This window comes from Ceratotherium simum, chromosome 14 (genome assembly GCF_057802395.1).
Source record: "Ceratotherium simum simum isolate JZ-2026a chromosome 14, ASM5780239v1, whole genome shotgun sequence".
In the NCBI taxonomy this organism is placed as follows: Eukaryota; Metazoa; Chordata; class Mammalia; order Perissodactyla; family Rhinocerotidae; genus Ceratotherium; species Ceratotherium simum.
Window position 1 is genome coordinate 41,878,738 of NC_141913.1, and position 25,992 is coordinate 41,904,729.

At 36.1% G+C, this 25,992-nt stretch overlaps 1 protein-coding gene across 1 annotated transcript in view; it reads left to right on the forward strand.

Annotated features, from left to right (window-relative positions):
• The window catches only part of DCC (DCC netrin 1 receptor), a 1,105,377-nt gene that overhangs the window by 990,376 nt on the left and 89,009 nt on the right, over nt 1–25,992 (forward strand). The window contains exons 19-21 of the mRNA XM_087439250.1: nt 1,726–1,833; nt 9,565–9,759; nt 15,724–15,756. Of these exons, the coding sequence (XP_087295376.1) occupies nt 1,726–1,833; nt 9,565–9,759; nt 15,724–15,756 (336 nt within the window). The remainder of the gene's footprint in view (nt 1–1,725; nt 1,834–9,564; nt 9,760–15,723; nt 15,757–25,992) is intronic.

Here is a 25,992-nt window from a genome sequence, read left to right on the forward strand (position 1 = left end):
GAAATTTTCAGGCAAATCACAGTAAGCAAGGGTATTGTTTTTATGCAGATGTAAGTCTCTGCCTTCTCCACTGATGAGAGTTTCTAGAAATTTTGTCTTCCTCCTCTTCTTGGTACAGCGAGGGAGACACACTTACAAATGGAGATTTGCCTTATAAACATAAATTTCTCTTACAAAAGGGTAACTTCTTGGTTTTCAGAGCTTTTCTATGTCTGCTGTTGCTTGAAAATAATCAGCCTAAAATAATCCTCATGCCAAAGAGGCATATTTTGGGGTGACACATTCTGTTCCCTTCAACAACATGTGAGAAAAAGAGCTCTAAGAAAGGCAGGATTTTGTGCCATCTTATTTCATGCCAGGTTGATATTAAGAGCCTCATAGATTTCTTACATTCTCTATTTTTGAATATTGCTTTGCCTTCTTTTTAGGAGATACCTAGTATGTTACCTAAGCAAGATGTTGTGACTTGCATTTAAATTCATTCATTTTTTTCTTGGCTTTTAAGGAAATAATAGAATTAGGTGACATGTTCATTTATAAATCCTACAGTTGTAACGGAATTCTGTCTCTTGGAGACATATAGCTGTTACTGCACAAAAATGGGGTTCTCCTACCCAATGTGCATAAAACAGCCAATTAATTATGGCATTAGTTTTTGGGAAAAGAAAAGAGCTTAATTGCTAGATCCATCTGCAAGGAGACAGGGGGGATGTACCCTCAGATGTGTCTAACTGATTCAGGATTTGGGGTGAAATTTAAGAGGTTAGGAAGAACAGGCTGGCACATGGAAACACTGGCGGGACAGATTTTGATTGGTGGGATTCAAGCATTTATAGGAAGGTTCTAAACATTTATGGTAAGGTGGGGAAGGAATTTTCACACTGGATCTTCCTGGATGAATGACCCTCGCTTATGATGCGAGTCCGACTTTCAAGTTCCGGTTAAGTCTCGGTCTTTTGGTTCCACGGGGAGGAGAATCTTTAGTTCCCTGGTCGTTTCAGGTCAAGATTTCTTCTTTTATGTACGCTCTGGCTATGTGACTTCACAAATTTTCTGAAAAACAATTCTTATTCACCCAGTTGATAAGAGATGGGGTGTGCTTGAGCTTGTGGTTATATAGCCATCAATCTCACTAAGTATGTGTACATTTCTTTGTTCTTGTATGGTTCTTACATTTTTTTTCTTTTTTGTGAGCAAGATCAGCCCTGAGCTAACATCTGCCAATCCTCCTCTTTTTCTGTTGAGGAAGACTGGCCCTGGGCTAACATCCATGCCCATCTTCCTCTACTTTATATGGGACACCACCACAGAATGGCTTACCAAGCGGTGCATCAGTGCGCGCCCGGGATCCAAACTGGCAAACCCTGGGCAGAGCGCATGCACTTAACTGCTTGCACCACCAGGCCGGCCCTGGCTCTTACATTTTTAGTGTAGCAATCACTCGAAAATACCAGTTATATTTTTCTCCTCTATATTTCCACATAATCTATTCTCCCCTTTATATGCACACTTTTGGAAGTCATTTAACTTCCATGGAAAAATATTAATTTGTGTATTTTTGTTTGTTTTCTTATTTAATTCAAATACTTGAAATAAGTTGTAAATGGTGAAAAAAGCATATTATACTGCATGATAGATTCTGAATGTCAACATGATTAAAATCCCATAAATGTCTGTTTCCTTTCACATCCAATGACAAGGCCTTGTCTCTGTTTCATCTCACAGCCCCAACCTCTGCTCCCAAGGATCTGACAGTCATTACTCGAGAAGGGAAGCCTCGCGCTGTCATTGTGAGCTGGCAGCCTCCCTTGGAAGCCAATGGGAAAATTACTGGTAAGCACCTCCGCTTTATTTCCAGCATTACTGTGCTGGCCTATGACCTTTTGTATGCTGCTCATGCCTTTTGTGTATTAGTTTTCTGTGCCAGCATCTCAGTTGACTTCCTGACCCTTTCTGATTGTCTCTTCTTACCCCACACTGACTGTGGAATTCTTCTAATGGGGCATACAAATATGCACACATGCACACTTCATTTGAGCTGCTTCTTCAAAGATGTGCATTTCAATTAGTATAGACCTTTTGTTGTTCATTCTATGGAGCATTAGGACAACGTTCTAATGGAATGCCTCTGAGCATAAATGACTAAAAAGAAGCCAGTTGTTTGGCAATTATAAAATACAAAAGACAACCAATGACCATGCATTTTTGTATGGCACAAATGAAGGTTTGTCTGGGGTTTTTTAGTTTCTCACTTAGTTTTTAGCTTCTTACTTGAATCATAAGCTTTGGAAAACGCTTAATATTGACTGACAGAAATTGAACTTAATGAATATTTCACAGTGACAGATTTTATTTTGCCAAATGTTGCTGATAACATCAACGCCTAATTAAAGCATCCATTAGAAGTCTGTAATGTTAATTTAGTATGAAAAATATAATGGAGTTCTATCAGGGATTTTGCATTTAAATGATCACTTTAGGCTTTTAATAGATGTCTCCATAGCATGTAATTATTATGAAAAATATTGTATAGCTAAAAATGTGCACATTGTAGTCTAATTAGCTTGAACCATTGGGTAGGCACATGTAAGATTCACTCTTTTTTCTTCTTTTTTTGCATACAAGAGGTGGATAGCGCTATTATAAATTGAGAGAGTAATTCAGTCATTCTGTGATACAGAGATAAGCATGAAAATTACAGTTCAGATGGCACACTTACTTTATGTGTTACTTTCTGAATTTTACAAAATGAAAAATAACGTGAAAATTCCAAAAGTGATTTAAATTTAAGTTGAAGACTTATTTTCTCTAGGAAATTGCTCTTACTGCGATAGCAAACAGAATTTTCATTTGAGCTGACAAATATAGAAAAAAGAAGAGGGACGTAAAATCTCCCCAAAATCTTATATCAGATTTCACTCTGCCAGGCTTTTTAAAACTGAGGCTGGCTCATTCTAATTTCTTTTTTCCCCCTCAGTGTCATGATCTATTTTCATGAGTTCTACTTCAATACTTTTGTAGATTTTGATTTGGTTACGTGATGACTATTTCATTATGTTATAAATAGTTATTTATAAGCATATGGTAAATCAACAGATAATAAGTTTAAGAAGTAAAAAACAGAATAGAAATTGTCTAAATAAAAACAAGCTCTAATGGAAAAATATATATTTGTGGTAAAGGACAAAATAAGTTATATACTACCCAATTCTCTACTCTTATTTAAATAAATCTCATCAAATAGTCAATGTAAACAATAGAATGTGTTTTCAACTCTGAAAGGAAGCTTAATTTTGCTTTTCAAGGGAAAAAAATGGAAGGCCTCCCCATATTAAGAAATGCAAATTAATCTAAGCAATAAAATTCTGTGTGCCAAAATCACAGTGCATGTGTAAGAATTCTGGTCCACATATTTTATTTAGAGTTGTATGTTCAGTAGTTCTCACTACTAACAATCCATTCTCCCACAATAGTAAAGTAAAAGTATGGGATGCAATACATTTTACCTTTAAAGCCTAGTTTATTTATTAAAACCAAGTTGTGATTATTCATTTGAGATATTTTGACTCAATTAAACAGGAAGCAAATACTAAGAATCTGTAGGAGAGGGAGAACTATTCCTCTACCCTCTAGGTTCTTCCGGCTGATCTAAGAATTAAATTGACATAAGACAGAATAATAGGAGAAAATCAAACAAATTTAATAACATGTATACATGGGAGAAACTCAGGAAAACTGAGTAACTTGCCAAAATGGTGGAAACCACTACCTTAAATACCATCTTCACCTAAGGACAAAGAAAGATGATGGGGGTAGTGGTTTGGGACTTCAAAGGGGAGGAAGGCAATTCACAGGCAGATGGAAAAGCAAATGTTTGATAAACAAATGTTGACCATGCCTTGCAAAGGCAATGACAGATGGAGAGGACTTTGATTAAAAGGCCCTATTAGGTTCCTCTCTGTCTAGCACAGCTAATTTATGTTATACTATAGTTATCCTATGGTATTAGCTCCTTCCTGGAACAGGCCTTTTATCTTAAATTCTTTTAGGCAGCTAGGGGGAAGGTCAAAGTTTCTTTCAGAGTCTTTTGTCCTTAAAAATAATCAAGCAAAAGAGACACATTTTGGGGTAGCCAGTTCTGATCCCCCACAAGTCTTTAAGACAACTTCTGTTCCATACATAGATTCTTTCAATCAAAATACTTCCAGAAAATAGGATGATAAAATATTCAAAATACCAGACCATTAGGCAGAGGGCCCATATTTTCTACCCTCTGTTTCTCATGCAAAGTGCAAAGGAAAATGTGGCAAGACACCTATGTGCCTACGTGGAGGGAGTGCTCCCATCCTACCTTTATTTCTTTGTTTTCCTAAGTCCTGGCCTGTATTCATCAGCAGAGCAGGGTGGGTAAGAACCCAAGCTTCTGAGGGAGATGGCTGGGCAAATTATTTAACCTCCTTGAGTCTCACTTTCTCATCTATAAAATAAGGATAGTAATAGAACCTCTTTTATAGAATTGTTATAATAAAGTGCTGAGAAAAGTCCCTGATGCACAGTAAGCATTGAAACAAATTACTATTATTCCAATTTGAAATCCATTCTAGGAGAGGCTTTACTAATGTGCTTTGCATAGAACCCAGATTATCAGTTTGTAAATATATACACATCAAAAAGTTTAAACAAAAAAGAGGACAAAGGAGGAGATGTGGGTAATTCCGGTACCTAAATTCTTTGATCATATACTGGCAGTTTAGGAATTTGGACTCACATTTTCAGAAGAAAATTATTCAAAACGAGTTAAGCATTTATTATATGCTTGGCATTCTGCTAAGCACTTTGGTATTGTAAGTGGTCGTATATTCCTCTTATTCCATTTTGAAATGAAGAGACAAGGGCCTTCTGAGGAAAATAACTTCCCAAAGTCAAATAATCAACAAGTAGCAGAGCTAGGATTTAAAACTCAGGGTCATACTCTTAACTATTACACTATGTTTTGCTCCAACTTAATCAGTGATTCTCAACTGATTTATGATTTAATTTATCTGAGGAGGAATTGAGCATGGTATTTTTTAAAAGCTCCCCAGGTGATTTTGATGTATAACCAGAATTGTGAAACTTTGATCTAAATAAATGCAGCAGGGCCGGCCCTGTGGCTTAGCGGTTAAGTGCGCGCGATCGGCTGCTGGCGGCCCGGGTTCGGATCCCGGGCGCGCACCGTCGCACCGCTTCTCCGGTCATGCGGAGGCCACATGCGGAGGCCACGTCCCACATACAGCAACTAGAAGGATGTGCAGCTATGACATACAACTATGTACTGGGGCTTTGGGGGAAAAATAAATAAATAAAATTTAAAATAAATAAATGCAGCATCCAACATTATTTAAGATCAGGACCAACATAGATAGAGGGAGGAATTAAGCCATTAGAGGTTGTTTCCTTATCAATACAATCTAATGGCAAAGGTTATACTCTCTTTTTCTGTGTCATTTGATACTCTAGTCCAATTCCTCTTTCTTGAAATTCTCTTCTCTCTTTAGTTTTGTAAAATCACCTAACCACTTTTATTCCCACTTCCAGGCTATAGCATCTCAGTCTTTTTAGCAGACATTTCTTCTACCCGTTCCTTGAGTGTTGCTTCCCCAAATGCAGATCTTTTTATTCCCTTTGTTACTTGCTATGAAAAAGTGTCTATACTAAAACTGGGCTTCAGTGAACGCAAACTGATGCCTCTGAAATGTATATCCATCCAAGGAGTTCTAAACACATATGTCCTACCTACACTTCGCTTCTGGGATTACAACTACCCATTCGTATAAGTAGACTCAGAATGACGGATGTATGATGTTACATTTTGTATGTATTTAGACGAATGTGACTCCAGTGTGGGAGTGCCCAGGCAAATTAACAATCCCAGAAGGTCTTACAACCTATGATAGAACATAATACTTCATTGTTTGGCCAGTTGTGGTAAGAGACAAGAATGAAGTAGAACAAAAGTAAGAGAAAAAAGATGGAGACATCAGAGACTTGGACACAGAGAAATGAATGTATACCTACAGAAAGGTAGTGAGAAACAAATGAATTTGTTCCAACCTGTGTGGTTATATGGAAATCTATAAGGTAAGATTTTAATAATGGAGTTAGTAGCCTCCAAACACGCTAAACTCACACATCCAAATGAAGTTGTATGCTTTCTCTAAGGCCAATTTTTAGAGTTTCGAACAATATGATCTGTTTTTATTCTCCCTCTCAGTTCTCAAATTTACAAAAAAAGAGATAGGCTTCTTCATAGATATCAAGAAATTGCCATATACGATTTGGAATTGTCAAAACTTGATGCTTGCAACTTCAACCTTATTTACATAATGGCAGAACTGTCATTTTTAAATGCCTAACTGAATACTTTTTACATAGGAAAAAGCACAGTGAAGGCAAATATTATATTCTCACTTGGAAAATAAAGAAAATCAGGAATAAGTGTAATTGACCTGGGACAGGAGCACAGTTCTCCAAACTTCCAGGTTCATGATACACTTACAACAGCTCATGAAAACTTGAACAATTTCATTACATGTCATTAATGTAAATCATATGTGCTCACAGGCTAGGGGATTTCATTCAATAAGTGAGTTTCAATACCTATTATGTGAAGACTACTTTATTAGTCTTTTTGAAGAATAAAAAGTAATATCAGCTATGGCTTCTGAACTAAAGGAATGTTTTTATTCTTTTGAAGAGATAAGACATGCACATAATAAAAGCTAAAAAATTATTACCAGTACCAGGGTCTTCTATTCAATAGATGTGGTTCTTTGGAGACAAGAATGGAGACCACTCTGGCTGAAAGAATATTAGGAGATTTTATTGATGTTGATCTTGGGGGCTGAATTATAAATGAATGGACATCCATGAGTCAAAACAACTCCTTTATCCAATGATATTTCACAGTCCCTTTTGAATTATACCCTTCCAATTTTAACATTAACCAGAGGGAGAAGTTATGCAAATACAACCTTTATAAGTTTTGCGGAATTCTGCATCTTGGTGAGTCTTTTATCTTCTCCTGAGCTCTCCTCATCTTAAGACATTCATAGCTGCAGCATCAACATCTCAACAAATGCCAAAAAATATACAGAGTCCACATATCAACCAAAGCAGTGATTCCTGATCTTACCTGAACATAGAAATCATTTAGGGTGCAGATTACTCGATTACCATTAGCCTATTGTGTTATCTATTACTGTGTAACAATATCACCAGAAACTTAACAGCTTCAAGCAATACACATTTATCTCGCTGTTTCTGTTGGTCAGGAATCCAAGCACAGCTCAGCTGGGTCCTCTGCTTCAGGGCCATTTATAAGACAACAATCGAGTTGTTAGCTTAGGTTATGTCCCATCTGAGGCTTGACTGGGGAAATATTTGCTTCAAAGCTTATGTGACTGTTGGCAGGATTCAGTTCCTTACTGGCTGTTGGTCAGAGCCCACCCTCAGTTCCTTGCCACATGATCCTCTCCATCTGGCAGCTTATTTCATCAAAGCCAACAAAGGAGAGAGTCTGTAGAGTCTGCTAGGAAGACAGAAGTTATAATGTCGTTTAACATAATCCTGGAAGTGACAGTCCATCATATTTGCTGCGTTCTATTGGTAAAAATCAAGGCTTAGATCCCATCTACACTCAGACAGAAAGGATTACCCAAAGGTGTCACTACCAGGAGGTGGGGATAATGGGGCCAGCAAAGACTCTATTTGCCATAAATATTAAATCAAAATGCCCTTTCTTGGGGTCTATATTTTGTAACTTGTACACAGCCCCCAGGTAGTTCTTATGATTAGGTAGATCTGGGAAACACCAAACTCGGGAAAAGGTGAAAGCCAAAGCACAATAGAGGCAAGTTTTCAGCACTGATCTGAATTTCAGAGAAATGGACCACTGGATGTTGAAGTTTGCAACATTGCTTAATCCTACAGAATCTCAAGGAAGAAATATTGGGTCCATTGTCTAGAATACATCCTCCAAACCCAGGCGTAATTCTATAAGTCACTATAGGATTAAGTGACAAATGATATGAAATCATATAAATGCTCTTACACTTTATTGAAGTGTATTACAAAGTTTACAGAGAGGAGAGCCTTCTATGGAGAAAGGTTTCATATGTTAGATGTAGCTTAAACTAGACCTTGATGGATGGGTAGGATTTGGCTAGAGAAAGTGAGGAAAGGTGGAGTGGTGTGAGGAATAAGACGGAGGTAGAAATAAGCATAGTGTGGAGACAAGTCTTCCTGGAGTAAGGGTTTGTGCTGAGATGTAGATAGTGTGCATAATTAATTTGGGAGGGAAGTGAATCTGAGTTAGAGAACCCTCTGACATAACCATTGAAAGATCTGTGTTTGAGGGTCCCCCGTCGAGATGGGGCCAGCAGGACTCAAAAGGAAAGAATGGGTGAATCAAAAGAAGACAATTGTTTTTAAAAATATGATTTACAAAGGATGTATTCAATGCATAAGAATAGAACTAGGGACATTTGTGGGCTATCTTTTGCAAATATCATTGGAGAATTTTGACAGAAATGGAGGCTGGTACCACATTTATGTAACAAAGACACCTACGATGAGCTCTTACTGTTTCATCTGATAGTGTAATATAAAATCATGAATTAATGCTTTTAAATAAAAGCTAGCTTACATATTGGTTAAATATAATATTAGAATGTGAATATTTTACAGGGCTGCCTGGATTTGTTTGGGTGCATATTAGACTATCACCAATGAGTACACTACCAGCATTCAAGTAACATATCCCCTAACACAGGGTAAATGATACTATCAAATGATAGATTATTAATATTTGAGATATTAACTAGGTAATCTACATTTATCTAGAAATACTTTTTCTTTTTCTTTCTTCCCTTTTTTTTTTTTTTGCCTAGGTGGGATGGATGAGGGGACATAACACTGGATTTTTAGTATGGCAGTAGAAGATATTATCGTAGCCTTTTTACCAGCTAGCCTGGGTCATCCTCAGCTCCATCATCTGTGAAAGGAGAGAAACAGTGCCCCTGCCAACCTCACAGAGTTATTACAACATATGATGGTTTATTTTTATAGCACTTTAAACATGTACAGCATTTTATATTTTTCAATGTATTTTTATTATTTAAACACAAGCCAAAATAAATATTGTTTATTTTCATTATTTGACTACAGTGAAAATTATACAGATTTGTTATCTATGTATTACATTTTTCATCATGCTTATATATTAGAGCAAGCCAATAATCAGGATTTATAAGCAGCAGAAAACTCACATTTTTAAATATGGCACATATTTTTGTTTCCAGTGGCTTATTCCATTTTCAGGTTCTGTAAATTGAAACAATTATTTATCTAATTCTTGCAATACACAATAAAAGTCATTACTTGCCTAACTGAATACTGTAGTTTATAGATTGTAGACATGTAATAATCATTGCAAATTATATTTGGGAAACATGAATGTTTGGAAGCAGAAGTGTAGCAAGCTGTCAGTACACTAAACAAAGTTGCATTCATTTATTTATGCAGCTTACATCTTGTTTTATACCTTGGACAAGAACATACCAATTGATGACTGGATTATGGAAACAATCAGTGGTGATCGGCTTACTCATCAGATCATGGATCTCAACCTTGACACTATGTATTACTTTCGCATTCAAGCACGAAATGCCAAAGGAGTGGGGCCCCTATCTGATCCCATCCTCTTCAGGACTCAAAAAGGTTTGAATCATTTCCTATTATTGCCTTTCTTTTCCTACGGGATTATTATAGAATAGTTTTAGAGTCTGTATTAAAAATTGCCCTACATCATCTCTGTTGGCAATATGACTACAGTGGACATTCAAAATACATTAAAATGTAAATTAAAACCACATTGAAATATCACCTCATGACTGTTAGAATGGCTATCATCAAAAAGACAAGCGATAACAAATGCTGATGTGGATGTAGAGAAAAGGAAACCCTTGTGCACTGTTGGTGGGATTGTAAATTGGTGCAGCCACTATGGAAAACAATATGGAGGTTCCTCAAAAAATTAAACATAGAACTACCATATGATCCAGCAATTCCATTTCTGGGAATATATCCAAAGGAAATGAGAACACTAACTCAATGAGACATCTGCAACCCCATTTTCATAGCAGCATTATTTACAATAACCAAGACATGGAAACAACCTAAGTGTCCATCAATGGATGAATGGATAAAGAAGTTGTAGTGTATGCATATACAATGGAATATTATTCAGCCATAAAAATCAAGAAAATCCTACCATTTTTGACGATACAGATGGATCTTGAAGGCATTATGCTAAGTAAAATAAGTCAGACAGAGAAAGGCAAGTGCTGTATGATCTCACTTATATGTAGAATCTAAAAAAAAAAAAACCACACACACACACACACACACACACTGAACTCATAGAAGAAGAGATCAGATTTGTGGTTACCAGAGATGGCACGTGAAGAGGGGGGAGTTGGAGGAAGGTGGTCAAAAAGTACAAACTTCCAGTTATGAGATAAATAAGTTCTAGGGATACAATATACCACATGATGACTATAGTTGTATCCTGCTGTATGATATGTAGAAAAGTTGTTAACACAGTAGATCCTAAGAGTTCTCATTAAAAGGAGAACTTTTTTTCTTTTCTTTTTAATGTGTCTATATAAGATGATGAATGTTAACTAAACCTATGGTGGTAATCATTTCACAATATATGTAAATCAAACCATCATGCTGTACACCTTAAACTTAAAAAGTGATGTATGTCAATTACTTCTCAAAAAACCTGGAAGAAATTAAAAAAAATTATTTCATTAATTGAAATATACCTTTTTATGCTGAAAGCCAGAATGTCAAAGAAAGATCTATTGTGTTATCACATTTTCTGCCATCAGCAAAAGGCAGACATATTTAACTTGACTTTTTTTCATTTATAATCCTTTTGGAATTTTGTATTGATTTCATGTATATTGATTCTATTCAAAATATAATGAAATCTTTTAACCACTTTATGTAGGGGAATAAAAATTAAAAAGCATTGAATTATGTGAATGACATACTATTGCCAACTGTAAATATTTTCTTTCCAGAACTATTGCTTTATATTAAAGGAAATTTTGATATGGCAAGAAAGAAAATCTCAAACAAAATGAGTGCGTTTATTTTAAGGACCCAGGGTAGCAACAATGAAAAAAATCTTGCAGTATGATTACTAGATGAAAACTCCACATGCTTACAAAAATAAAAATTGCTACTCAATTTAAAGATTGTTATATGTTCACACAGAAGAATACTAAGGCCCAAGACTACATCAAAATAATCTTCACATAATCCTTTCTATTTTAGAATGCAGTATTATTTTTCTGATGGTTTCAAGAGCCTCTATTATTTAGCAGTTGAGAATAATTCGAATGTTCCATAGCTGATATTTAAAGATGTATATTTAAGGCATGATGTGTATGGTTCTAAAGAAGGGTACTTAACTCTTAGATCTGTGCCTATGCCTATATATCTGGCTGAAAACTTGATAATACATGATGGCAAAAAACTAGAAAAAAAAATTAGAAACACGTGTCCAATTGACGTTTTCACGCAGAAGGATCTTAGAATAACTGTACAGTCTATTTCTCAATTCTCCTAGGAAAGGTACCCTAATAAATAGTGAACTTTTGAATTCTGGTGAGTGAGCTATTCAAAAGCTGGATTTGGTAACAGCTAATCTGCAAGTTTTCCAAGAACACACAAACAAGCATTCAGCCTATGCAGGCATGACAGTTCTCAACGCATAGTAGAAGTTGGGAGGAAGGCAGGAGGAAATAAGCTAATCTTTGTCTCCCCAGGTTTTTAGGAGCAATCGAAAGGAAACTGGTTCATTTTGTGGAAACATGAAATGTAACTAGATGATGTTTTACAATACTTCATCTTTATCTATAGACAAGTGCCAAATTAATTTCATGCTCACGACACATACCAACTAGAGATCTCAGGGAGGGTTTAAGATGACTTCAGGCATCTAAATGCATGAAGCAGCAGAGTGATGAGTTATCATAGGATTTACAAGCCCACATTGGTAATCGACCTGCAGATTGTTTAATGAACTCCATTACTCATTTGGTACCGTTTACCCTAAGTGCCCTAAACTCATCTATGAAATAATGTTTAGAACTAAGAACAAATTCAGCAATTTGTTATATGTCATAATAGTCCACAAGAGTTATTTCTAATATCCTGGTTTGAATGTTTAATATTATCTACCCCAAGTATGTCACGCTTGATTAACAATCAAATAGGCTTTTAAAAAAAATCTTGCTTATATGGTAAAATAAGTTTCAGATATCCTGAGTACTTTTTAAATTATTCAGAAATATTGATATTTCTGATCTTTATCAATAACTAATATTGTACATGGGCACATCTTACATGTCACTTACGATGACAAATGTTTAAAGGTAAGTAAATTACTCATCGTAAGAGATTTGAAGCCACAATGAACCAAATCTACACTAAAGACATTAAATGATTCTATTGCTCTCTGGTTTAATATTTTCAGTTTCCAAAGCTGCTTCAAAACATAAGGCCTCTGTTCATCAGAGTGTAACTTTGTTTGACAGAGGGAAAGGCTTACATGTTGTCCTAAAGCTGAGGAAACTCACAGCAGTCTACTGGGTAATGTGCAAGTGTTTCATTGCAAATCATGCCCCAGGCAGGTGTCCACAAGCTTTATTCTTTCATATTGAGTCTTTGCAAAGATAGAAGCATTTTCTACTGGAGACTAGAGTTTTTATCATTATGGTTTTAGCCACCAGCCAGAAAGGTACAGGAAACTCAATCAATAACACTGGTTAATTAAAAGGACATTTATAATTTAAAAAGGATTAAATTACTATACCCTGTGTACATGCATATATGTAATGTATCTGATTATTTCTTTGGAATGTTAATTAAAAGAGTCCTGAACTTGATTCTCTGACCATATAGGACTCTGCAAATACCCAAATCCTCCCTATTATGATACCCACACACTGAGGAGCCCTTGGAAGATGTATAAGAGCCATGTTTATATCTGCCCATCACATGGGTTGTTCAGTAAAGTAAGCTTATCCATGTTGGCCCGTCAAGTAATAGGGAGGAAGGATGCTCCCGACGGAGCAGACCAAAGAGGTTTTCTGTGGAAGAATGGAGTCACCTCCTACACACAAAGAAGCAGAGTCTTCAGCAGTGACAGAGCAGTAGAGTACAGTCTATGCTCTGGGCATCATTGATCATCATTCTGAAATATGCATCTCTCTTATCCAAGGATATAGAACTGAAGGCTCTGTGCCAGAATACGAAGCAGTTTGTCTTCAAATTATTTTATGACAAAATACATGATTTTCTTGACAAAAAGCAGGAGCAATTATCAAGTCAAGGCACAAATTGCAATACTTTTAAGCCATTATTTGTCTTTAATGAAAAATAACTATTGGAATATATTTGGCCCCTGTTGGGAAATACTCTTTAGTAGATAATCTTTCTTGAGACATTCAAAATTTCTTACGTTATAGTCAGTCCAGATTTGCTAACAGTAAAATAAATCCAGAAAACAATGAGGATGAGATTGTCCACCATTAGATATGGTTGTCACTTGTTTGAAAAATTTCTTAGACGGCAGATAATGCATATATATAATTAAATACAAAGAGAGAGATGAAGAATGGAAATGAGATGGGGTTGGTTTTCTTTTCTTTTTTTGCTATCATTCCAAACAGTTCTTCCCTAAATATGAAATGCTGATTGAGGTGTTTTCTCAAGTATGTCCTGTTCTAGCTTCCAAACTTTTACCCTTCCTGGATTGTGTGGTCACATATGATCCTGACGTATTCTTCCTTATTCTTACTGGAGACCTGGTGTGGCACTACCTGCAACATAATGTCCTTCCTTAAAAGCTACATTAGAATCCTATGCCTGTCTATAAACTACAGATAATGCAATTGCCTATTAAAAGCCCTTTTCATCAACAACCTCCTAATACTATAATAAAATGTATTTTGAGAAGTCATTACTCTTTAATGAAAATGAGAGGGGAACTCAAGATAAAAATTAAATTACGGTGATTCGATTAGAAAAGATTAGATTAAATGACCTGGTGAATTGAAAAATGTTTGTTAAATCTTGAGGAGATACCAAGACATTTATAAAATTTAAAGCTTGAGGAATCTTAATATAATAAGCACTCTTGTGTATACCATTTTTTAAAAAATGATTCAGAATTCAAAGTTAACTATTTATTAAGATACTTTTCCTAGTTTATCCTTTCCATAGAATATGTTACATGTTATTTTAAAATGAAAGAGGGCCGGCCCCGCGGCTTAGCGGTTAAGTGCATGCACTGCACTGTTGGCGGCCCGGGTTTGGATCCCGGGCGCGCACAGACGTACTGCTTCTCTGGCCATGCTGAGGCCGCGTCCCACATACAGCAACTAGAAGGATGTGCAACTATAACATACAACTATCTACTGGAGCTTTGGGGGAAAAAAAATAAATAAATACAATTATAAAATGAAAGAAATTGTAAATGATCTCTGGTTTAGAAATCTGTCCTTCTATGATGTGACATTAATAATCCTTGTTCATCTGAAGGGGCTTTTGTTAACAGCATCATTATTTAAGTATTTCAGTTCTATACATTCTCTTGGACGTTGATTTGTGTTTCTTCATTGAGAAAAGGAAGGACCACCACTTCTAAGATATTTGCTTTAATTTATTTTTCAAACAATGATAATGGATTTGCTGTGAGACTGCCATGCATAATGAGAGAAGTGACTAGGTTACACGTTGATACCCAGGGGATACTATTATATTTTTCTCTGAGTGAGTTTAACTGAGACATATACAAGAAGCAAACTAGCAAATGTAGTTGCCTATGTGTCAAGTTTGACTACAATTGAGTTAAATAAGCCCAGAAGATTCACAGCTCAAAGAAATTCAAGTATATGTGAAATAATTCTGATTGATAAAGATTTACAAAGATCTACATTGGTCAAAATGTCATATCACAATTTCTAGAAAAGCAACGATACTAGAGATTTACCTCACATATAGTTATACTTGGTTAAGAGAAAAGAAGCCGAAAAAAAATTAGAGATATTTCTAAATTTAAATGTCATTTTCAAGAATATTATTCATAACTCATCTGAAGTTGAGAACAACTCAAGACTTCTCTTTACAAGGTCTAAAAATTTATCAAACCATTTAGATTAAACCATATTTATGATATTTTATTATTTTACCCTATCCATGTGAGAATTGGTTAAGTTCTTTTGTTGAAAAAGAAATCAATACAAGAAAATAGCTTCCTTAACTTCTTTAAAATATATGGGTGATAACATGCGTTTTTTACTGTTAATTGTATTTTTAATTAAATTTGCATGATTATCATTCTGAGTTTATGTCTAGAGGAATGTGACAAATGTATATTTTTAGAACACGTTGATACAGTGAAAACATTATTTTCCATTGTTTTCCCTCTGACTAGTTATTTAACAGAAATAATCACATTAACCTTGATTGCTTATCAATTTTATTTCAATAGGGCATTGGCCTTGATATGAGAACTTGCTAATGAAACTGTTGATTTGAAATGTCAGCTTTCTTGATGGAAACTGTCAAAGTCTAATAATATTATTTCTTTTCTCCCCCTAGTGGAACACCCTGACAAAATGGCTAATGACCAAGGTATGGTGGCTCAATCTGCCATTTTTTTTCCCTCCTTGAATCAATCCTGTTAGAAATGTCAGTCATTATTTTGTATTCCTCTTTTCACCTGGGCCGTACACCTCATGAAGCAGACACTGGTGTGATAATTAATCTTATTAATGAAGTTCTGCTTGGCTGAGGCTCCTGCTCTGATAGGGAAGATGTAAATTTTCTTGAGAGGAAATTGTTTTGTCTCTATTCTGAAGGACCAATTAAAATGTCAAGCTTCTTTGTATGAAATAAATTTTTAGTCTCTCTCTGCACTTCTGAATAATTCACATTAAGTATAATTAAGCTCAGCATGATTTTCAGGCTACTCTTACAACCTTTCATGAGCTATGGATTAAAGTTCTGTAGCTCTACAGAGAAAAATCATAAATTATATGTGCTTTCCCTCTACGATAAGCTTCTTTTAATAAATAAAAAAAAAGTTAGGTCAACCTTTTTAAGGCATTACTCTTGCTCATCTTGAAGTCAGAAACTTTCATTCTGTGAATCAGATGCTGATTTAATGTGGAGTATTTTATCCTCTTTCCACTCATTTGCTAAAAGATGATTTGTGTAGAGAAACAGGGATGGGTTTAGACAAAGGGATATGGAGATAAATAAGAATTATCCATCAATTCACAGGTAGATAAGAATTTGTTGTTACCATGATTTGTAGTCTGATAAATTAGGATTCCATTATTTTACACTAAGGATAGTTAGTAGAATGCTAGAGGAGAAAAAGAATAGTTTATGAGTTTTATTTTTTCAGGATGATATCTAAAGATGGGGGAGTTTGGAAATGCTCAGTGTTGTCAGTATTCATTGGTTCAGAGTCTATTGCCTGTGTAATTTGTCTCTGGCTTTGGACATCTACTGTCAGCAGAACCTACTTGCAAGCATCAGATCTCATAAGGCGCTATGTTATAGATTGGGGGAAACCATTGTTTTCAACAAGAATACTTTTTACCTTTTGACAAATATTAACCATCTGGATGTTAAGGCTCACTAACAACAGAAGGTTGCCTACCTGAGTAGTACTTTGTTTAATTACCCTGTGTTCAGGTTTATCTCTGGGTCCTTATACCATGCCTCTGCTTAAGACAACATGGCTAGGGCTTCACGTACAGAGCAATAGAAATGATGCAGTGCATGGAAATGTCTCCCCAGGGTTAACATTCCCATTAATTGCCTAGCTGCTCCGGCTGGCTTCCCCTTAAAATATTTTCATAAGATCAATATCTACTAAATAGTAATATTTGTAAAACCATTAATGATGAGTAATTGTCAGTTAGCAAATATTTACTTAGGTAAATTAAACATTAGTGCTGGCCAAATCCAAGCTGGAATAGTTAATTAGCTGAAGTGGTCTTATTATTTCAGGTATAAAATAATTAAAACAAACCCTCATTGCTCTCTTAACTTAAATGAATTTGGAACTTCCACAGGCAGATAACTCCTAATTTTTGAAATTATATTTGGGAAAAAAGTATATGGAAATAGAGAAAACACACAAAACGTGTTAAAAGTAACGAGCCAGATAAAATGTTACATTATTAGCCACTTGGGTGCTGACATGCCCAAGCTTCTCAATAAATAGATTTCCAGTTGTCTCCAGATTCCTTTTAATTGCTTTTTGCTGTTATTTTGTCAGTTAACTATTTTGTTTATTATTATTTTAAGCTACCAAAAAGTATATTTTGTAAATTGGTGCTTTTATAAGAGAAAAAAGAATAAATTATTCTCTAGTCTCTCTAATCACACACTCTCCATGGGTTTTACTGAGATTTTCACATCAACAGTGAAATCAGATCAATTATCAGGAACAAAAGGAATTCCCAAGAATTACTGGCAGTGGCTGAGTCTGTTAAATATTTGGGGAATTGTTCTTTTTCTTCACTTAATATTACTTGGAAAGAGTCTGTCACATATTATACTGCTTGGTGCCTTATTCAATCACAGCTGGTACACAGTTGGTCAAATTGATAGTTTCTAAATTTTACATCACACTCAAATCACTTGTAAAATTGAGAGGGACTGATGACATATAATTTAGTGGTTATAAATAAAATCTTTAAATTCTTACAAAGAAAGCATATAAAATTTACTGGCCATCAAAAGCTCTCTGTAAACAAAATCAGTCTTCTGAAAACAAAATCAGTCTTCTGAGTTGATGACCAAGTGTGTGAAAAATAACCCAGATTAAAGATTCCTCTAAAATTGATGAAAATAATAGGAACAGGCTGTTTTGAATGTTACCACTCCCAGCACACAGCAAATCAGTTGAATATGCTTTATCTTGCCCACTGTTAGATGAATTTGTCCCCTTCCCATGGTGAAATGATCCCACTGTTACATTTATTATGGGAGTTGAATTTCTATTGAGAAAAAAATTTCCTCTGAGAGAAAATTTGGCACCTTCAATCAGAGTTAACCTTGCAAAGGTGAATCCTAAATGGCAAAACAGGAGGTTGGGTTTGACTTTGATGAGAGAAAACAGGAAAAATTTTGATTGTTTTAAAAAAGTGTCTCTGTAGACTCTTGTCACAATTACTTTTTCTTGGAATCTAATATCTGCCCTGAAGAACATAAATGTGAAAACAAAAAGTCATTTATGCTTGAATCAGTTGTGATTTGGGGAAATTATTTTCTTCTGAATAATAGTACCAGTAGTATGAAAATGATAGACAATTTACATAGAACTCTTTTTATTTTTATGTAGTTGTAAATTGATTACACCTAGCATTTTCTTAACCCTCTAATCTCAACCTACTATATAATTCCCTTTTTTTGCAGCCTTGTTCTTATGGAATCTCTTGTTCCATGTCCTAATTATTTCTCTAGTCTTTTCCAGGTACAAGTGGCCATAATGTGAAAGTAATTATGAGATTTTAGAGATTAACCACAGAGTTTAATTTTTTGGAGGGTCTGGTAGAGTAGGGAAATTGTATGGGCTATGTGAAGTGGGTGCAAAGAGTATAGAAATGCTCTGCTTTAGATTTTTGTCCTTTTTTTATTTTCCATATTTTTGTAAAAACTCTGTCAGTTTGTCTGAGTCTGTGTGGGTGTGTGTAATGGTAAAATGAACACTTGTGAAGCTCTTACCACCAGTCGGTGTTCTAAAAGCTTAACGTGTATTGACTCATTTAATCCTCGTAACAATAGTGTGAGAGAGATACTGTTATTGTCTCCATTTTAGTGATAAAGATCTTGAAGCTCAGAGAGTTTAAGTAGTTTTCCTATAGACACACAGCTAGGAAGTAGCAAGGCCATAATTCAGACAGGCAACCATGTTCCCCAAACCCTTGTTTTTAACCACCAGGAGTATTCATCAATGTATATTACATACATACATACACAACTACATACACATTTGCACATGTCTATAAAGTTGCTGTATCTAAAGTTTGCGTATGGTTATTTTCCCAATATTGGCCTTCCTTTTCCCGACTCTGTGAATATTCTAAAGAACAAGGCAAACAGCTTTCAATCTGGGGTCCTCTTGTTAGTGAAAAGTCACAGCAATGAGTACTGTATTTAAGATCCTGACAGTTCTTTATCTCAGGAAACACAGGGATGGTGCTAATTCCACTGTCTTAGTCAGCTTGGGCTGCCAATCCAAAATACCACAGACTGGGTGGATTAAACAACAGAATTTTATTTTCTCACAGTTCTGGAAGCTAGAAGTCTTAGATCAAGGTCCAGCAGATTTGGTTTCTGGTGAGAGCACTCTTCCTGGCTGCCTTCTTGCTGTTTCCTCACATGGCTAAGAAAAAGCGAGCTCGCTCATGTTTTTTCTTATAAGAGCACTAATTCTATAGGACCAGGACCCTACCCTGCTGATTTCATGTAACCTTAGTTACTTCCATAAGGGCCCCTATCTCCAGGTACAGTCACTGTGGGTATTAGGACTTCAACATATGCATTTTGAGGAGGACACAATTTAGTTCATAGCTTCCACATTCAAAAAGGAAAGCTGTTCTTTCACTCTTGCACTGATTATCTTCCTAGTTTTTCAGATGAGGAAGCAGAAGACAATGTTTTTCCCACGGTCACACAAATATAGCTGTGGGGCAGAGCTGGAATCCAAAAATGTTTCTCTCTGACTCCCAGAGTGCATAGTCTTTCCGCTGTAGACTGCTGCTATACTTATGAAAAATTTGGCTTTTTGTTTTTCTACCATTAGCTTAAACTTTTTAGAGCGTCTCACAGAAGCATTTATGAAAGCTTCTTGTTTGGAGGTTAGAATGGAGGATAGTTGTAACTATACAACATGACCACTTCTCAAAAGTGGTTATGAGATCAAACTTTTCATCTTAAAGTACTGTTTTTGCATCCATATATTCTGTTTAACCCCCAAATATTATTCTCCACTTTGAAGTGTCTGTGTGAAAATTGGTAATTCTTAGCATAAGCACAAATGTTTACAATTTCATGTGTGTTTCCATGCTCGCCCATTGTGGCATTAGAGTAGGTGCTACGGCCATGACACAGTACCTCAAGAGGGCAGGAATCTTCATGAAATGATCTGTATCATTGCTGAGATGAATCAGGAAGAAAATGCTTGCTTTGAGCACTCTCAAGTGTCTTTAATTCTCCATAGCCTGCAGAGGGATGATCTGAAATATGACGCCTGGGAAAGAGGCATAAATTCATAGGCCAGTTTACAGATCCAGGTGAAGGCAGCCCTGTTGAGAACTGCGCTCCCACTGGGGAGGGAGGATTCCTCTCCTCTGACTGGTGGTAATGGCTGATAATGCTCTGGCTTTCCCATCAACAGTCACTCAGTGTGTGCTCAAAGAGCAGTGGAATGGAAGCAGATATCTGAAATGCTGGTACCATCCTGCCACTGTGACTTCTTGTGCGACTTTGGGCATGTGACTGAACTTCTCTCAGCATCCTCACCTGTAAAATGATGACTTTAGCCCAAATTATCTTTTGGTTTCTCTCAAGATTTAAGATTATCAAGGTTTAAGATTGATATTAGAATTAAAAAACCAGGCATAGCATCTTCACCTGGTGTAGTGCTTCACATTTTTAGCATTCCCACTGTGCATCAGTCATTCTTCTGTGCACTATGTATGTTCTATCATATTTAATTCTTGTAACACCCTTACAGATGTAGGAAATGAGACGCAGAGGTTCAAACTTGCCCTGATGCTCACAGTATGTAAGTGGTTAGGCCGAGATACACACCCAGGCTAACCAATTTGAGGACTTCTGCTCTTAACCACTGTATCATTTCTGGAAATGTGGTGAGTTAATTGGCTCCTACTTTGTTATCAAAAAAGTGAAACCTAAATGGCCTCACTGTAAGTTCACCTAGTTTAAAGGTCTTTGTCTTTCCTCAATAGGGTATTCAGGCAAAGTACTTAACACTACACCTACCATTTTACACCTCAGTGGGTTTAATATTATGAATAAACAGAACGTTAATCGTTTCCAATTTCAGGGAAATCGGGTTTTCAAGGCAGTCTAGTCAAGCTTGGAATTTAGTTAATGTAATCTAGATTCCGCAGGATGTGGCTTACAGTAGCCAGGCTGTTGTTTGAAAAAATTGAAACCTTTAGCACCTTTTGATGGAAGCTGTTTAATTGAAAATTAAAACCTCTTTTTACCCTATTATTGGGTATAGTTTCAATTCACTTTATTATTCGACTTCCTGCTACACCCCTTTGAAAAAGCTGTTCTCATCTGTGCTTTTCTCAGTTCCAAAATTTTGCAATTCTAGAATTTATGACTACGGTGCAACAGTAGAGGCGTAAAATGAGTAATGTGCTTTTAATAAAGTGTTGAGGTGCTTATCATGTTCCCAGTAAGCAGTCAGGTAACTGCCTAAGTCAACCTCTCAGAAGTTTTTTTATGTTTTAGTAAGTAACTTTGAAAGATAAAACATACTTGGTACTCATAAGAATTGATGTGATTCATGATATAATTTTAACTTTCTCAGACCTGAAAGATAGATATTTTTGTTAACAAGCCTTCAAAAAGATTTCCCCCTTTCTCTACTGAGCCAAGTCCTCATTTTTTAAGAGTTCCTTCCAGAACTCTTTTTTCCCAGAAGCCTTTATTGCCTTTCTGGTCTTTTATTCTCCTGTACGTCCATAACATCCAAGCTATTCCTTGCTATGATGTCCATTTCTTATCATTTGCTATTTATATTTCCAACCTCTTGGCCAGGTTGTGAACTCTTTGATGGCAGAGGACTGGTTTCATTCCTACTGTCATTCCTGCCTTCCTGTACCCCCAGTCTCTAATTAAAAACCTATTATATTATACTTGCCTAATAAGTGTTTGTTGAATTGAATTATGACACAAATCTTTGGGGAAACAGTCACAGAGTAATCTGGAAAGAAAGACTTTACCATCTAAACAAAAGTATAGTTCAGAGAACCCCAAAGTAATAGTGCTCATGGCTGTGGATACTGTATATATTGCTGATCTTGGGGGAGATGAAAAAGATATGAAAATGTTTTTCCAATAGGGCAAAAGTATCTTCAATATTCATCTATTAAATTAAAGCTAAACAGAAAACCAACAAGTTCTCTATGATTCAGATAATAGTGTTCACATTTGTAGATGATTCTGACCTCCTGTGCCGTTGTCTTGACCTCTACCCTCCCTGTCATCTCTTGTTAGCAGGAAATTTATACACTTGCATTTCACTTGCTGCTTGTAATTCTGAGTACAGAAAGGAGAAAAATCAAAACTAATGGGTGTTGATGAGTTTTTGAAATTTCAAATATGCGGTATGAAAAGGATTGGGCTCACTTTTGAAAATTTGCTGATAACTATTTACCTAGCGCTGTGCTGGCTGTGACAAAGCATAAGAAAGTAGTTCCATGGGTCCATTTTCAAGAAGCATGTAATATAGTTAGGAGGAGTATATAAACACTCCCAGCCCAACATGAAAAATATGAAATGCTAAATCAGGTGGTACCATCTCATATGTGTATTATAGGGATTCAGATGGAAAATCACTGTGGGTAGTGGTAGAAAAGACTTCTTAGAACCCAAGACTGGACTTTAAATACATGAGTAGAACTTGAATTCACACAAATGATTATAGAGGGAAAGATTACCTGAACCTTATTTAGAGAAATCCTAGAATGGGAAAATCAAAAAGCCAACAAGCTGCTCAAAGAGCGAGGATTGCAGGATGCACTCAGGGGACATTAGGGTACCACTGTGCAGACTAGTGCACTACAGTAGAGAGAGAAATTGGTGATGGGGGTTTTCCTGTTTCTCTGTTCTCTAGCACAGAAGTTTGCAGGCTTTCCTACTTTCAAAACATTGAGTAGCTACTCTCTACACTGGCTGCTGAAGACCAGCATGCTCCCCTGGATCCAGAGCCCTCCAACCTCCATTCACTCTTGACTACTGATGCTGATCATTTCTTGCACGGCGAGTGAGAGTGTAGGGTGGGGGGAGGAAAGAATGATGTGGAATAGGACCTCACTATCCATCATCTTCGAAGAGTTTTCCTAGCTTTATTTGTCCACTTCTGCTATACCGTTTCTGAAGCCTCACCTTCACTTGTGCCAGTGCTCTGCATGATTACAAACTGAACTATTTCCTTTCTCCTCCAAAGTCTATTTTGTTCTGTGTCCCATTGAGAATGGAGCTACCACCTCAAGTCATATCCACACACCTAAACCCTCCCACTCACACACCAGGATCAACTCTAAGGAGTGCTCTAATTTCTGTCCAACTCTCTCCCCATTCCTTCTTTTCCTTTTTAATTCACCCACTAATGGTAAAATCATCATCATCAGAGTCAGGCAGATTCAGCCACTTAAAATGAGTATATAGGTTAGTCTTTCTGAGCCGCGGTTTACTCATCCATAAAATGGAGCTAATAATGTCTGCCTCATGGATTCATAATTAATATTATTCTCACCCTATTTATTCCAGCAGTCTCTTGTAATTAATATGTTCTTCACACTCAGCCAGAATAATCTTTCTAAAATACATATTTAATTAAGTCACCTATCTGCTTAAAATACCTTCAGTGGAACTCTGTCCCCTACAAGATAAATTCTAGACTCTTTGGTAGAGCATATAGGGAGTTTTATTCTTTCGTCTCTGCCTGTCTTTCTAAGCTTACCCACCTCACTCTTTCTCTTTTCTACCTGATAAATTGCCACTCATCTTTTAATGCTCAACTCAAATGTCGCCCCTGAAAAGGCTTCAATCATTTTCTAGGCAGAAATAGTCAATCATCCTGTTTTTCCATTGTGTCACCTACTTATAAATTTTTTTAACTTTTGATATTATAATGTGGTTATTATTATTCATTTAACGTTTTTCGTCCTTATTAATTTATAAGCTTTTGTAATAGTCATTTTATATCCCTAATGCTTACAACAGTGAATCCACTCAATACATTTGTTGGCGAGATGGATGGAGCATGGACCGATACGTGAATGAAGAAATTCTGTGCTCCAGTAGTGTCATTTATTTACATGCACTAGCAGTGCAGCCAGCAGGATGCTCATGTTCTAGTGTTTTCATACTGTAGTTGCAACTTCCTGACATCCGGTCACTTGGAGAAGAAAGAGCCTCATGCTCTTCTGTTACTTCTCCCTGTGCAGCTTGGCAGCTTCACTCAGACACAAACATATCTCACACTGCCTTTGGGGTAAGCTTGTGGACCATCCAGACGGGGAGGCTTTCATAGATCATTCAGTGGCCTTTGAGAACAGTTGCTCCTTTATAATCCACAAGAGATTCTGCCTCATCCTCCATGTTATAGTCTGGTGAATGACATAGCTCTTGGGAAGGTCTAGTCATCTAGGAAAGTGCTCATATTTAAAGAAGCAGGATGCTTTTTGGATTTTAATAAAGGCAAGGCTGCATCTAAAGGCGATTTCTTAGACCCATATACTGGCCATTATTTGAGATATACTACAGGCAAAAATGCATACAAGGAGACTCTGGTGAGAGGAGAGAATTCAGGGACCACCATATTATTAATATTATTGTCATCTTTACTTTTTATTCTGTTAACAATTCAATTGTTAACAGAAGTTTCATTCTAAACTTAACGTGAATAATAATTGCAATAACTAATAAACTTATTGGGCTTTTGATATGTGGAAGTTTATGACAATGTGATCAGGAGCAGGTGACAAGTTTTCATCAGCAACCAGATAAAGGAACACAGATTAATTATAGTTAGAGTCATATAGATAAAAATGTGAAGGCTCTCCTTACCTGAAATCTTTAAGAAAGCTAACTTCTTTCCTGTGATCAAAAGTTCTTGTTGATCTGTCCAAGTCCTTTGGTCTTCTGATATTCATGTTTTGAGTTGTTGTCCATTCTCCCTTGAAAGTTGTTGAGAATGAGCAGTGGTAGAATTCATAGGAGTAACCAATATGCTTCTGAAATATATATATATGTATATGTATGGATTTTTTTTCTTCTTGTTGGTTGACATCTATCATCATGGTCAGGAATCCACATAACAATTGGTCTGGCATAGTGCTGCTTTTACTCTGATATTCGCAAAAAAAAAGAAGAATGCAATGTTTATAAATTTTTTTCCTGCTTTAGGTCATTTCTCAGGTAACTTTTCTTTACCTGTCAGTTGCTAAATTCTTCAAAAGACTACACCTATGCTTCAGGAAGGCAGGACCCAAAATCAAACTGAGATGTCAACCAAGAGCCAGGAATTAAGGGTTTAAATTTTTCCTGTCTATGATGACTATAATTTCTATTTTGTCCATGAGTGTCCTGATTAATACCTGGCTCTAGGCAAAATTGATAATAACACCCTCTTTTGCTCTTAAAGTATCCCGATTTTCATAATAACTATATGATCACTCGATTCATGACATTTGTGTATGACATTATAATATTATATTTATATTGATTTACTAAAGATTCTTCAAAAGTGAATTTACTTCTCGTCATAGTCTACTCTGTTCATATTTTATGGTATAAAGGCCAAAATTGGAACTCCAAAAAAACTGCCTCTCATGATCAAGGAAAAGATGGACAATGGCATATTTGGTTATCTTGTACTGTGTCTGACTCAAAATAGGTCACCAAATACGTTCCCATTCCCACAAATTACTGCTCTTAGATTTGTCACGGGTGGCAAATATAAAGAGATGTTTTGAAGAAAGGAAGGCAAGAAGGATCTGTTGAGCACCAAGCCTCAATATATGGCAGGCATGTTAGCCATTCTTACATATGAAGTAGTAACAATCTACTGCTTTCAATCAA